Source organism: Myotis daubentonii, chromosome 3 (assembly GCF_963259705.1).
Source record: "Myotis daubentonii chromosome 3, mMyoDau2.1, whole genome shotgun sequence".
Lineage (NCBI taxonomy): Eukaryota > Metazoa > Chordata > Mammalia > Chiroptera > Vespertilionidae > Myotis > Myotis daubentonii.
In genome coordinates, this window is record NC_081842.1 from 1,110,027 (window position 1) to 1,123,417 (window position 13,391).

Genomic DNA, 13,391 nt, shown 5'->3' on the forward strand with positions numbered 1-13,391 from the left:
CACCTCAGCACCTACTCTAGCAGTCATACCAAATTCATATCCACTTTTACAGTATCTCTGGCAGATCCCAGCTAGTGAGAAAGCTTAAAACTCAGCAGCTCCGATGGTTACAGCACCTTCTAGTTCCCTGTTTCTGCAGTAACACAGTACAACCAACTTTGCATCTTAAAACAGGAGGTGTGTTACCTGCCGGTTTTGGAGGCCAGACTCTCACTAGTCTACAGTCAAGGTGCTGACAGGGCTGCATTCGGGAGGCTCGGGGCCTCTTCCTCCCCCTGCAGGCACCTCCAGCAGTGTGGTGTCATCTCTGCTCCGTGACCCTTGTCATGGACTCCCCTGCCTGCCTCACAGAAGGACCCTTGGGGTTACATTGGGCTCATCGGGACAACGCGGGATAGTTAACCCATCTCCTTGACTTAGTCACATCTTTTGCCATGTCAAACACTCACAGGTTTGCCCTGACTGGTTTGGCTCAGTGGATAGAGCTTCAGTCTGTGGACTGAAGGGTCCCAGGTTCAATTCCGGTCAAGGGCATGTACCTTGGTTGCAGGCACATCCCCAGTGGGGGGTGTGCAGGAGGCAGCTGATCGATGTTTCTCTCTCATCAATGTTTCTAGCTCTCTATCCCTCTCCCTTCCTCTCTGTAAGAAATCAAAATATTTTTAAAAAACACAGGTTCTAGGATTCAGAACGTGGACACCTGGGGACAGGCATTATATTGTTTAAAAAGTCGTGCTTAATCTATTGTTAACTTACATCTATAATCTGAAACCCTGACTGTTTTCCCCGGAACCGATCTAGCTCTTCATGCCGACTTTCCGGTGGTTTCTTCGAGGCTGGAAATAATTTTCTGCGACCTGATGTGGCAGCTATTCCAATCGCTTGTATATTTCATGAGCCAACTTTACATGCCTTCCTCCAACTCAATGGTTTTTGTTTTTTTCTTCGGTGAAGGACAATAGCGTGTGCCTTTATTTATAACTCAATGGTTTTTTAAAAATTAAAAAGAACAGGACCTACTTGCAGGATGACCTATCTGATATGACTTGGACATTGCCAGTTAGCTAAAATTCACTTAACAACATATTCTCATCCTGCCTCCATTTTTCTAATTTATTCATGATATAATAAATCATGACCAACATTATTCTGAAATATGTGGTTTATAGTCGTCACTAGACAAAAAACATTTTACAAAACAAGTAAGTTTAATTTGGTGTATTATAAATTGTGAGTAAATCTGTTCTGGCTCCCAGTGACTAGAAATTTCTAGAAAGTCATAAAAGAAACTAACAACTGGCAGAGAAAAAAGTTACTGGCATCAAGCCTATGATTTCTGAAATACATCTATTGCTATGTTTTGAAATTGAGCTGTCAAAGCAATGAAAAGAATTTGACTACATACTAGAATAAGTAAATTTTTTAACCTTTTAAATCCCTCAAGCAATATTTCCTTTTAGCGCTTCTTTCAATGTGATGCTTGCTCTACCCTTTCTTTCTCTAAACTTTAAAAATACAGTGACAGGCTGGTACTCAAATCTCCCCCAATAGACACAGATACAAAAGCGTTTAATTCTACAGTCTTTCTTTTGTTCATTTGACTCAATGTATCAGACATGCTGACTTCAACCAAATCAAGAATTAAGTCCAACATAACTTGAATGTTTATTAGTAACATATAAAAACGTTATAAAAGTACACATTAGATTTTTTTCAACAAAATGTAACATGGAAAAGCCTTTTAAATTATTTTTGCCCTGGTGGTGTGGCTCAGTTGGTTGAGTGTGGTCCCTTGTACCAAAAGGTAGCCAGTTCCATTCCCAGTCAGGGTACATGCCTGGGTTCTATCCCCATTGGGGGGCATGAAGGAAGCAGCTGATCAATGTTTCTCTCCCTCCCTCTCTCTAAGAATCAATAAAAAGATGTTTTTAAAAATAAATAAAACCATTTTCCTGCAAAAATGCTTTGAGCATGTAATTATAACCTGAAGACAATTCCCTAAGACTCCCTGCTAGAACAACTCCCTCCTTACCTGATGTTCCATCTCACGCCTTGACATACCCTTTAGCAGAGGTTTGTTTGAGCTAATGCTTTCTAACCACCAGAAAATTAATGTGATGAGGGATGCAGGATGGGGGCTCAGGGCTGCAAACCAACCACTTAAATAAGTACCACTATGCCAAGCAGAATACAGTGAGTTCATCAATATGTACAAACAGATACTAACGAAATTGAGGAATGTACAGGAAAGTAACTCGATCACCAGAAATAACCCCAATAACTAATTAAGAAACACAAAGTTCAACCTTACCAATAACCAATTAAAACAATGAGAACCCAAAGCATGGAGGCATGGAATAGAATGACATGCTTTAATGTGGGAGTTGGAGGGATGAGGAGAGAGAAACCAAAGAACTGATATACTTATATGCACAGCCATGGACTCGGGCAATAGGGGGTGAAGACCTGGAAGGGGGTAGGGGGCTGGGAGGAGGGGAAGGGGGGTGAAATGGCTGACATCTATAATAGTATCAACAATTAAAATATAGATATATTAAAATAAAAATATAAAAATAATAAGATATTCAATTACCTAACTGGCCTGAGTGTAGATTAGCATAAAGCAAAGAGGATACTCTACTGAGGAGACCTAATGGGCAAGTTTTAATTTCACAGAAAACTTCAAAGCTATCTATCAAAAACTGAAAAACATCAAAATGGAAATCTAAATCTAATACTTTCATTCCTAGAAATTTATATAAAATAGTCTTATGTTCTCAAATTCTCCACGATGGCAATTTAAATTATGTTGATCAATTGGTTGGAGCATTGTCCTGATACACCAAGTTTGCATGGATCTCCAGTCAAGGGCATATACAAGAAGCAACCAATGAATGTAGCAGTAAGTGGAAAAACAAATCAATGTTTCTCTCTCTCTCTCTCTCAAATCAATACATTTTAAAAGTAATAATATCATGTTATTCAACAATCATACAAAAATTTCCAAACACAACTAGAGAAGAAAAAAAGACTGAAATACTCTAAAATGTTAATGGTATTTGGTGGAATAATTTCTTTATTTTCTAATTTAAGTTTACTTAACTTGCATTAACTTTAAAATGAAAAAATTTTTAATTAGTGTCTGCGACACAAAATGCATTTCTCCAACTTTGATTAAAAATATAATAAATGTATAAAATTGTCATCAGATAAACTTTTCCATGGAGTCAATTTTGCTTTGTAAATTATGTCTGTCAATGGCTTATAAATTTTTCTAATTAAGGAATTATTTTATTTTTTAAAAATATATTTTTATTGATTTCAGAGAGGAAAGGAGAGGGAGAGAGAGAGAGAGAGAGAGAGAAACATCAACGATGAGAATCATTGATCGGCTGCCTCCTGCCTGCCCCCACTAGAGATCGGGCATGTGCCCTTGACTGGAATAGAACCCAGGACCCTTCAGTCCACAGGCCGACACTCTATCCACTGAGCCAAACCAGCTAGGGCAGCTTATAAATCTTTAATAAAACTTTTCAAAATTACTAAAACAAATTTAAAAAAATAAATTTAAAACGTTACCCCTTTAAATGTCTTTATAATAATTGAAGGTCTTTTGAATATAAAACACAAATCTGAGAGATCACTGTTCAAATGCAGCAAATTTACAAGACTTTTTACAAAATACACACAAGTGCAAATATTCACTGTTAATACTAAACATGGAACCACTGTTGGGTTAATTATGTCCATGTGTATTGAAGAAAATAGAATACAGCAATGTAACAAGCAGTAGTTGAAACTTCATCTGCACTATTTCCCACTTTTAATTCTATCACCCAACCCTAATCCTGTTACCATTTGCTGCTGGCAGAACTAATTTTCTAAACAGTTAATTTCTGATGATTCACCGTATAAAGTATGCCCTAATGTTTTCTTTATGTGCGACCAACTCCCCTTCCATTTCCATGGGTCTACACGTCACTGAGGCTTTCCACTGAGGGCCAGGGCTGCCTCCCGCCTCCATTAGCTCCAGCAACAGGTGGTTTTCTAGTCTTCATGGAATACTGGGTCACTGACCGGCAGTCCATCCTCAGCTCCTTCCTTTTCATTTGCTCAAGAAACAGGCCAGGAGGTGATTTTAGAAAATGTCAAATGTTTCATTCATCCCATCACTCTATTTTACCACACAGATGCCAGCTTTCAAAATCAATGTTACTGTAACCTGGCCGCATAGCTCAGTTGGATAGAACATTGTCTTGATATGCCCACATTGTAGGTTCAATCCCTGGTCAGGGCACACACAAGAACCAACCAATGAATGCATAAATATGTGGAACAACAAACTGATATCTCTCTCTCTTCCTTTCTAAAAAACAAACAAACAAAAAAACACCACACACACACACACAAAAAATCACTTTTACTGTGCCTCACTAGTGAACTTTGTGTACGCCCCCAAAGTTGACTATAAATAAAGCATTTTTGTGAATTAAATATTTACCACTAGACCTCAACAAGAAATGAAAATTGGTTCCAGGACATACTCTCATTTGATTAGATGAGAAAAATGAAAATTTCCCCCGACGTTATGTGTTTTATTCAGACCCGGTTATTTCCACAAGGTGACAATGACTGAATCTATGCACAGGAAGGGACTAAAACTGAAAATGTCAGCATTAATAAAATCCCTAATCAATTTACAATTTTTATTGTGAGTATAAACTAGTAAAAGAATTATCAATGCTTAAAGGCACACCTGAAGTTTTAAACATTGATTCTATCTATTACATTATGCAGATGACTTAAAAACTAACCAAACTTTGACAAATTCTTCAAGTACACGTTATAGTGCACTCGCTAGCATGCTTTCAAATGTACAAAAAGGGAGGAGCCCTCTTATTTGAAAAATATGTGTTTGCATTTATTAAATGATGGTCAAGACCTTCATAAAGGTCTGAACCCCAAACTTGGCTGTCTTTTCTAAAGTGATTTACCACTCAGCATCTCTTAATTAAGATGAACTAGATGATACATGACTATTAAAGTTTAAAGAATATTTCATCTGTTTCCTAAAGGCTCAAAAGGTATCCTACATAAATTGCCATATTATAGGTTCCCTTTAAGAAGGCTATTGTCGCCCTGGCCGGTGTGGCTCAGTGGATAGAGCATTGGCCTGCAGACTGAAGGGTCCCGGGTTCAATTCCAGTCAAGGGCATGTCCCTTGGTTACAGGCACATCCCCAGTGGGGGGTGTGCAGGAGGCAGCTGATCGATGTTTCTCCCTCATCGATGTTTCTAACTCTCTATCCCTCCCTTCCTCTCTGTAAAAAATCAATAAAAAGTATTAAAAAGAAGAAGGCTATTGTTATTCATTCTACTTCAGCTAAAACACAGCTCTGAGGAAGTTAAAAGAGGGAGTAAACTGGAAGGCTCATGAGGCAGTGCAGAAAGGTGCACTGGGGCCCTGGCTGGTGTGGCTCAGTGGTCGTCCTGTGCACCGAAAGGTCAGTTCAATTCCCAGTCAGGGCACAAGCCCAGGTTTCCAACTTGATCCCCAGGAGGGGTGTGTAGGAGCCAAAACATGTTTCTCTCTATCCCTTGCCCTTCCTTTCTAAGTATTAATAAAAACGTATTTTAAAAATTTTCTGCCAAAAGTAACCTTATGCTTAAAACTTCCCAACTATTTGTAGATCTGCTACTTCACATACAACTTTCTAATTAAATGGCTGACAAGCCCTGCTGGTACGGCTCAGTTGGCGGGAGCATCGCCCCTTGCACAGGTCTTGGGTTTGATCCCCGGTCAGGTCCATACAGGAAGCAGCCATTCTGTTTCTCTTACTTTGACCTCTCTCTTTTCCTCTCTCTAGAATCAATGAAAAACATGTCCTTGAAATAACGAGTGTTCTGTCCTGGCCGGTTGCTCCAGTGGTTAGAGCACCGGCCTGCACACTGGAGTTGGGTTCAATTTCCAGTCAAGGCAGGTATTTGGGTTGCAGGTCTGTCCCTGTCCCCAGTCTGGGCGCATCTGGGAGCAACCAATTGATGTGTCTTTGTCACATCAATGTGTTTCTCCCTCCACCCCCTTCTACTCTCTCTAGGAATAAATGGAAAAAATATCCTCACTCCTCAGATAAGAATTAGAAAATAATCATGAGTGTTCTACCATCAATTATGGGTGAAGATAAGATGGACGAGTCTGGCTGGAACTGTCTACCCAACACAAACATGTGAAGATCAACTCTGACATCATTAACAAATATGCAGAAGTTCAGGCTTGAAAAGAAACTGCTATTTTATTATTCGTGATTGGCATATAGATAAGTTTTTCCAAAAAAGTCTTCAGGCAATTAAAAATATTAATCAGCTTCTTTTTTTCATTGTAACATTTATTTGTAACTGGGGTGAAGTTCAAATTTTGTTCCTGGCTGATTCTATGACTATATCTGAAAATAATTTTGCTGTAAGAAGAGGGTTGTGCTTAAAAAAAAGGAAAAATTCTGCTCCAGGTGTCACATATGCTAGATAGATCACTGCTCGATGGTCTCTTCCAACTAGGATTACTTTACCCACATGGATTTATACCAAAAATCATCAATTGTCCACACACAAATTATAATTTTCAAGAGGTAATTGGATGGTCTTCCACTTTTAACTTGAGCCCAACAGCCATCTTTTGTTTTTCCACATCAAAACTGTGCCTTCTAATTCTTTTTAAAAAAATATATATTTTATTGATTTTTTACAGAGAGGAGGGGAGAGGGATAGAGAGTTAGAAACATCGATGAGAGAGAAACATCGATCAGCTGCCTCCTGCACATCTCCCTACTGGGGATGTGCCTGCAACCAAGGTATCTGTCCTTGACCGGAATTGAACCTGGGACCCCTGTCTGCAGGCCAACACTCTATCCACTGAGCCAAACTGGTCAGGGCTCCCACACAATCAACTACTATTTTGCCAATTTTCTATTAGGTAGTTTTATCTCCTGAACTAGAGGCCCGATGCACAAAATTCGTGCAAGAGTAGGCCTTTCATCCCCTGGCTGCCAGCACCGACTTCCCTCCAGCACTCAGGACCTGGGCTTCCCTCTCAGTCCTGGCTTCATTCGGTCGTCTGGTCTAATTAGCATTATTACACTTTTATTATTATAGAAGATTGTTTCACTAGATTTTATGAGCCGACTTTTCCATTTTCCCAATCTTTCTTTGAATCAGTTCCTTATCATGTGCCTAATTTTTGTCTAAACAAAATGATAGGCTAGGAGGGGTGTTTTCCACATAAACGTAGGTGATAGAAGTGTGCAAGCCAGCTGCATCCCTCTCCCCGTGAAGCCAGCCTGCTGCTGCTGTAGAGCAGAGAGCTAGAACTGTAACTGTCAACATCCCAAACTTCCTGTGATGCCAGCATAACATGATCAAGTGAGGCCGGAGAAACCTCCACCCCCTTCTCTTGTCCCTGCGCACAGTAAGCCTTGCATCTCTTTAGATAGGCCTCAGAGAAGAAAGGAACGATCAAAACTACCGAAGATCAACAGTCCAGGTTAAAAGAAAACATACTCATCATGCGCTCTAACTGCAGAAGACAATCACACCTCGTCATCCTTAGGTAAAAACAGACAATAATCCACACAACAATTTCCAGTGGGGACAGGCTGGAACCCAACTCTTCCTTCAGGACAACAGGGCGGCTCGAGATGGTCAGCTCACGCAGGTGAGTGCACGCCATCAACTCACACCCAGTGTTCATAAAGCTCACTCAGGCTTTAAAGAGACAAGAAGATGAACGGGCTGAAAGCACCCCATCTCCCTCCTGCACTTCAATGAGGCCTCCTGTCCACACCACCCAGCACTGCACTTTTCAAAAAGTAACCCAGGGGTGTGAGTTCCATTCAGTGGTTTGTGAGGTAAACTGTTTTCACACTAATATTAGACATTTCCCTTCTCATTCGTTTTCTCACAAGGCGATAGCAATATACCAGAAGCTATCTGATGTGCATAATGCGAGACAGAAGTAGTTGCTAAAAATCCAGCTTTTATTAAACCAAAATTTAAATGAGATTTACAAAATGCAAAACAATGCCACTCTTCTCGCTAACTTTTTTGTTTTGAAAACAGTTTTCATAAAAATGTTACTTATACCCTGGTCGGTATACTCAGTTGGTTAGAGTGCCATCCAATATGCCAAGGTGGCGGGTTCAATCCCCAGTCAGGGCACATACAAGAATCAACCACTGGTGTGGCTCAGAGGTTGAGCGGTGACCTATGAACCGGGAGATCACAGGTGGGGCACATGCTGGGTTGTGGGCTCGGTCTCCAGTGGGGGGTGTGCAGGAGGCGGTTGATCAGTTCTCTCTCATCATTGATATTTCTCTCTCCTCTCTCTCCTTCTCCTTTCTTGTTTAAAATCAATAAAAATATATATTTTAAAAATCAATCAATGAATGCATAAATAAGTGGAACAAATCAATGTTTCTCTCTCAAATCAATAAATTTTTTAAAATGTTACTTATGTTCCCATGCAACGGGTTATTGTCAATGCATTTTCAGCTTAAATTTCTAATATGGTAAATATCAATAGATATAATCCATAGATACCAAAGCTCTCAGTGATCCTTAGCTTTGATGAATTGCAAGGAGTCAAAATCCAAAGTTTGAGAACTCTTACACTAGGAGATGTTTAAGAATGGTCACTGCAGTGTTTGTCAGCAAAACATGAGAAACAACCTATCCGTTTATCAACTGGGGAACCAGATAAATAAAATGCAATTTATTCAAAGGATGGCATATCACATAGCCATCACATAGCAGTTAGAACAAACTACATCTTATTATATACTATTAATGTTCGAGCAAAAAACCACATTGCCGAATATGTGCAATACACTGCCCATGTGTATCAGGAACACAGAATAATGTATTTTGTTTAAGAACCACAGAGATTGATAATCCATTATTTGCCTCTGATGGGGAGTGGTGGGAGGAAGAAGGGGGCAGATATGTCCTTTTGGATTTAGAGAAGATTGATTAAAGGCTACAAATGCAATCGATGGATTAAAATATCCCATTATAAACTTCATTCATTCAACAAGAGGAGTGCACAAACATCGCAGAACACAGCGAACTGGCCACAACTGATCTCTGATCTTTCTCACTCATCTTCTCATCTTTTACAACACTTACTGTGTCTTGCCATAAAGTGCTGTAAATGGGTGTCTATGAGATCCTCTTCTTTCTCATCTTCCTACACCAGAAACTGTCCTGTTTGACCTGTGCTTCCAAGCCCCTTCCTCAGGCACAACTCTGCCCTGCCTTGCGCCCCCCACCCCCCCTTGTTTCTTTAAAATCTGCTTTTCCATCCTTGCCTCCTCCAACATCTCCAGTTCTCCTCCGCTAACAGACCGCGGGCTGGACCACCACTCCACGCCAGACCTGGGACACACCACGTCCACGACAAAGGCCCAGCACCGGTGCCGGCGACACTGCTGCCGCTCTTCCTTCCTTCGTCCTTGAATCCTCACAACCAAGCTTCTACAGACGGCTTGACTTTGCTACCTTATTCCATCTTCCCCATCACCACTTAGCCTTCAACTTCAGATCCCATTACCCTAAAACACCGTAGACACCTTTTTCTCCTGATACCACAAAATATCGTCTCCAGGTAACAGGCATGATGGGAGATCCGCTTTCAAATCCCAGCATGCCCTTGGGCGAGTCCTCACTTCTTTCCGCCCTGTCTCCTCGTCTACACGTGGGTGCCCAGGTCAGGCAAGAAATAGGAAGTCAGGTCTGTGTGAAGTGCCTGGCAGCCCACAGAGGCTCCCTGGACAGTATTCCTTCTCTCCCCTGCCTCAATTTCCTCCATGCACATGGGGAGTGACTCCTGGACGTCTGCCCTGAGCGTCTGGATGCTTCCAAGTTTACGTCCTAGATGCCCAACTGAATGCCAAATTCCCCACACTTTCAAATTCAAACTCAACCTGCTCAGAAGCCAAACACATCCCCCACGGCATGTGCTTCTCATGACTGCGGGACTGAGTTCATGGCGCCACCTCTCCCAGCACTCAGAACGCGGCCAAAGGTGCCTGCGAAGCCTGCGGCTGCCCAGGTCCCTGGGTTCCTCGGGCCCACGTGCCCTCCTCTCCGTTCACACCACAGACACGCCAAGCACAGATCCTGTGCCCACTCTCCCAATCCTGCCCTCCACCACACATGCTACCCGTCGAGCGTCTTGACTACATCCCTCAACTTCCAGCCTTCAGTTTACCCACCGCCTGAAAAGGAGTCAGAGACATCAGACACAGAACCTGTCAGCTCACAAACCACTGGACCACCTCACTCCCAGCGGCGGATCATCTGGCCACTTATCCCAGCAGCTGCCCCTCAGTTGCTCTCTACACCTTTGTCTCTTCTCAAGTCTTCGGTATTTCACAAACCATCACATGTTAGAACCATTCCCTGTCGGTGTGGCCAGTGGGCTGGAGCACTGTCCCGTATGCCGAAAAGTTTTGGGTTGAATGCTCGGCAGGCCAGGTAGGGAAGGCAACACATGGACGTGTCTGTCTGTCTGTCTGTCCGTCCTTCCCTCTCTCCCTCCCTCTATTGGACAGGCTCCCGGGGGCAGACCCTCAGGGGGGCACAGCTTCGCAGCTGAGTGGGCACCTGAAGCCTGTGAAGTAAGGACAGACTTGGGAGACTGGGGTTCCAGAGAACTCCTCGGTCACTTCTCGTGACCCGGGAGAACAGAAACACTGCGAGCAAGCAGGCACACGACGGATCTGCACTCAGGCTAACTCCTCCGAGTGGAACTGACAACAGCACACCTAACACGCCACTGAAGTTCATCAAGACCAGGAGCGGAAACGAAAATCATTTGAGGAAAACGAGCAAGCCTCAAATTCTTATTTTGTACATTTAAAAAGGATAAAATACCATCTCCCTTTTTCATGACGTCTATATCATTCCTACTTTTGATTTTTTTGAGTAAAAACTACAGTCATCACACTTTTTCAGAACGAGAGCCTTTTCTTACTAACTTCCCTGATGCCTACATCAGAATTAAGTACTTCTGATCTTTTTTTAAAAAAATTTTTTTAGAGGGAGAGGAAGGGGGGAGAGAGAGAAACACTGATTTGTGCCACCTATTTATGCGCCCACTGGTTGATGCTTGTCGGTGCCCTGGCTGAACCTGGGCGCATGGAGCTCTAACCGACTCAGCCAACTCAGCCGCGCAGCCAGGGCATAAATACTTCTGATCTTAATACACTAAAAACTGCCATTAAAATTGTTCAGTAAGTGGTTGCTCTCTTCCTCCTGGAGCACACCCTGCCTTCCCCCTCCTTCCCCCACGGGCGTGCACCTCCTAAACTCTAAGGGACCCCCAGCCTGTCTCCTAGGCCCCCTTCGCTGCTTCCTCCCTGAGCCACTCCTGCCTCACTGCCCACAGCTTTAACAAACGGACTCTCCAGATAAAAACAGCAGCCCTGGCTGGTGTGCTCAGTGGGTAGAGCGTTGGCCTGCGGACTGAGGGGTCCCAGGTTCGGTTCCGGTCAAGGCCACACGTCTGGGTTGCGGGCTCAGGCGTGCACCCGTGATTCTCTCTCATCAATGATGTTTCTGTCTCTCTCCACCTCTCCCTCTCTGAAATCAATGAACATGTATTGGAACACAGTAACAGATAATAAATAAAAAAACAATAAAAAACCCTGTGAGTTTTTATCTTGGGAAAGAAATGTGCTCATCCTGTTTCAGAAGCCGGCGTGCCTTCAGCAGGCACCTGCCGGGCACCTGCCGCGGGGCGTGCGGGGCGCGGGGAGGGGCTGCCCGCGCCGGGGCCCGACCTCCAGCCCTGACCCTCGGAGCCTCCGCACAGGCTCCGGCCGCCAACCGGAGGGACAGTCAGTGACCCCGCAGGGGACGGACGGCGTCCAACCGGGGCGCTGCGCCCCCCACTCACACGGCCTGCCGTCACCTGTCCCCGCAAACAACACGCTTTCGGGAAGGGGTGCTCCCCCCGCCCCGGGAGACACAGCCCGCCCGGACCCGCTAAGGGCCCCGGGAGGACAGCCCGCTTCCAGCCCGGCCCCCGATCCCGTCCCGGCCACGCCGGGGGGACCGGGAGCCCCGTCAGACGCCCCGACCGCGGCCCCACCCCCACCCCGGCTGCACTCAGGCACCGGCCCGCCCTCCCCACCCCGGGGCCTGGGGCTGAGAGTGCAGCCCAAGGCGGCGGCGGCGGCCGGACCCGGGGCGGGGAGGTTTCCGCCGGCAGAGGCTCGGGAGGCCGGGCGGACGGGTGCCGGGCGGGCGGAGGAGCTGGCGGCGGACTCGCGCTTCCCGTGCAACTTCGGGGGTCACGCTGGGCTCCGGTGCCCCCGGGGTGCGGCGTGCGCGGCCGCACAGGACCGGGGACCCCGTCCGTCCCCCGGGGGCGCGGGGCCGAAGGGAGGAGCAGCACCCGCGCCTCCCGCCCGGGATCAGAGTCCAGCCGCCGCGGCCGGGCGCGAGAGCCCGGGCCGCTCCCGCCCCGCCTCCGTCCTCCGCGCCGCGCACGGGGCCTCCGGGAGCAGGCGGGCGAGGCGCCGCGCGGACCGGGACGCGGCCGAGGTCGCCGCCGGGCCGTGGGGGAGGGGAGGCCTCGCCGCCGCCGCCGCTCCCGGGCCGCAGCCCTTCGCGCGGGCCCGGTCGCCGGAGCCGGAGCCGGAGGCGGAGGCGGAAGCGTCCCGCCGGCCCCGCCGCCGCTCCGGCGCGGGGAGCGCCCGCCCGGGCTCACCTCCTGGTTGAAGGCGTTGACGGCGTCCATGTTCGCGCTGTGGCGGCGGCGCCGGGCCGCGGTCACATAGACCTCGCGCGGGGCGGAGGGCCGGCCGGGGGCGGGGGCGGAGCGGCGGGCGGGCCGAGCAGGAAGCGGGGCGGCGGGCTGCGGCGGGCGGTGGGCCCTCAGCGCCGTTCGCGGGCGGAGGAGCGGGCGGCGGCGGCGCGGGGCCCCAACATGTCCGTCCGGCGGCGGCGGCGCTCGGCGTCTCGCTGGTCGGCCCGCGCCCCACGCTCTGGCCACACGGCCCGGCCGGCGAACGGGGCCTCCTCAGCCTCTGGCGGCGGGATGGCGGCAGCGGCCCGAGTCCACGCCGCGCGGGGCACCCTGGGACGGCTCGGGCCTCCCGGCGCTTCCGGTGCCGCGCTGGCCCCGCCCCGACGCGCGCCGGCCCCGCCCCCTTCTGGCCCCGCCCCCCGCCCGGCCCTGCGCGCCGCGCTGCGAGCGCCTGACGCCCACCCGCGCCTTCCCGCCCGCGGGTCGCGGGCCTCGGACGTGTTCCTGCGGGAGAGCGCGGAGCCGAGCGCGGAGCCGCCGATGGTCCCGCCCCGCCGGCCGGCCGGGCTGGAGCCCGGGACAAAGGG

General features: G+C 47.3%; 1 protein-coding gene across 6 annotated transcripts in view; it reads right to left on the bottom strand.

The window, feature by feature from the left end:
• SCAF4 (SR-related CTD associated factor 4) overlaps window positions 1-13,149 on the bottom strand; it is a 62,337-nt gene extending 49,188 nt beyond the window's left edge. For 4 of the 6 annotated variants that reach the window (XM_059686310.1, XM_059686306.1, XM_059686309.1 and 1 more), the window contains exon 1: window positions 12,766-13,148. In XM_059686310.1, the coding sequence (XP_059542293.1) occupies window positions 12,766-12,795 (30 nt within the window). In that variant the 5' untranslated portion in view covers window positions 12,796-13,148. Of the gene's footprint in view, window positions 1-3,908; window positions 4,351-12,765 lie in introns of those variants that run through there. The other 2 variants (XM_059686307.1, XM_059686308.1) reach the window with 2 other exon arrangements.
• Window positions 13,150-13,391: the final 242 nt, after the last annotated feature.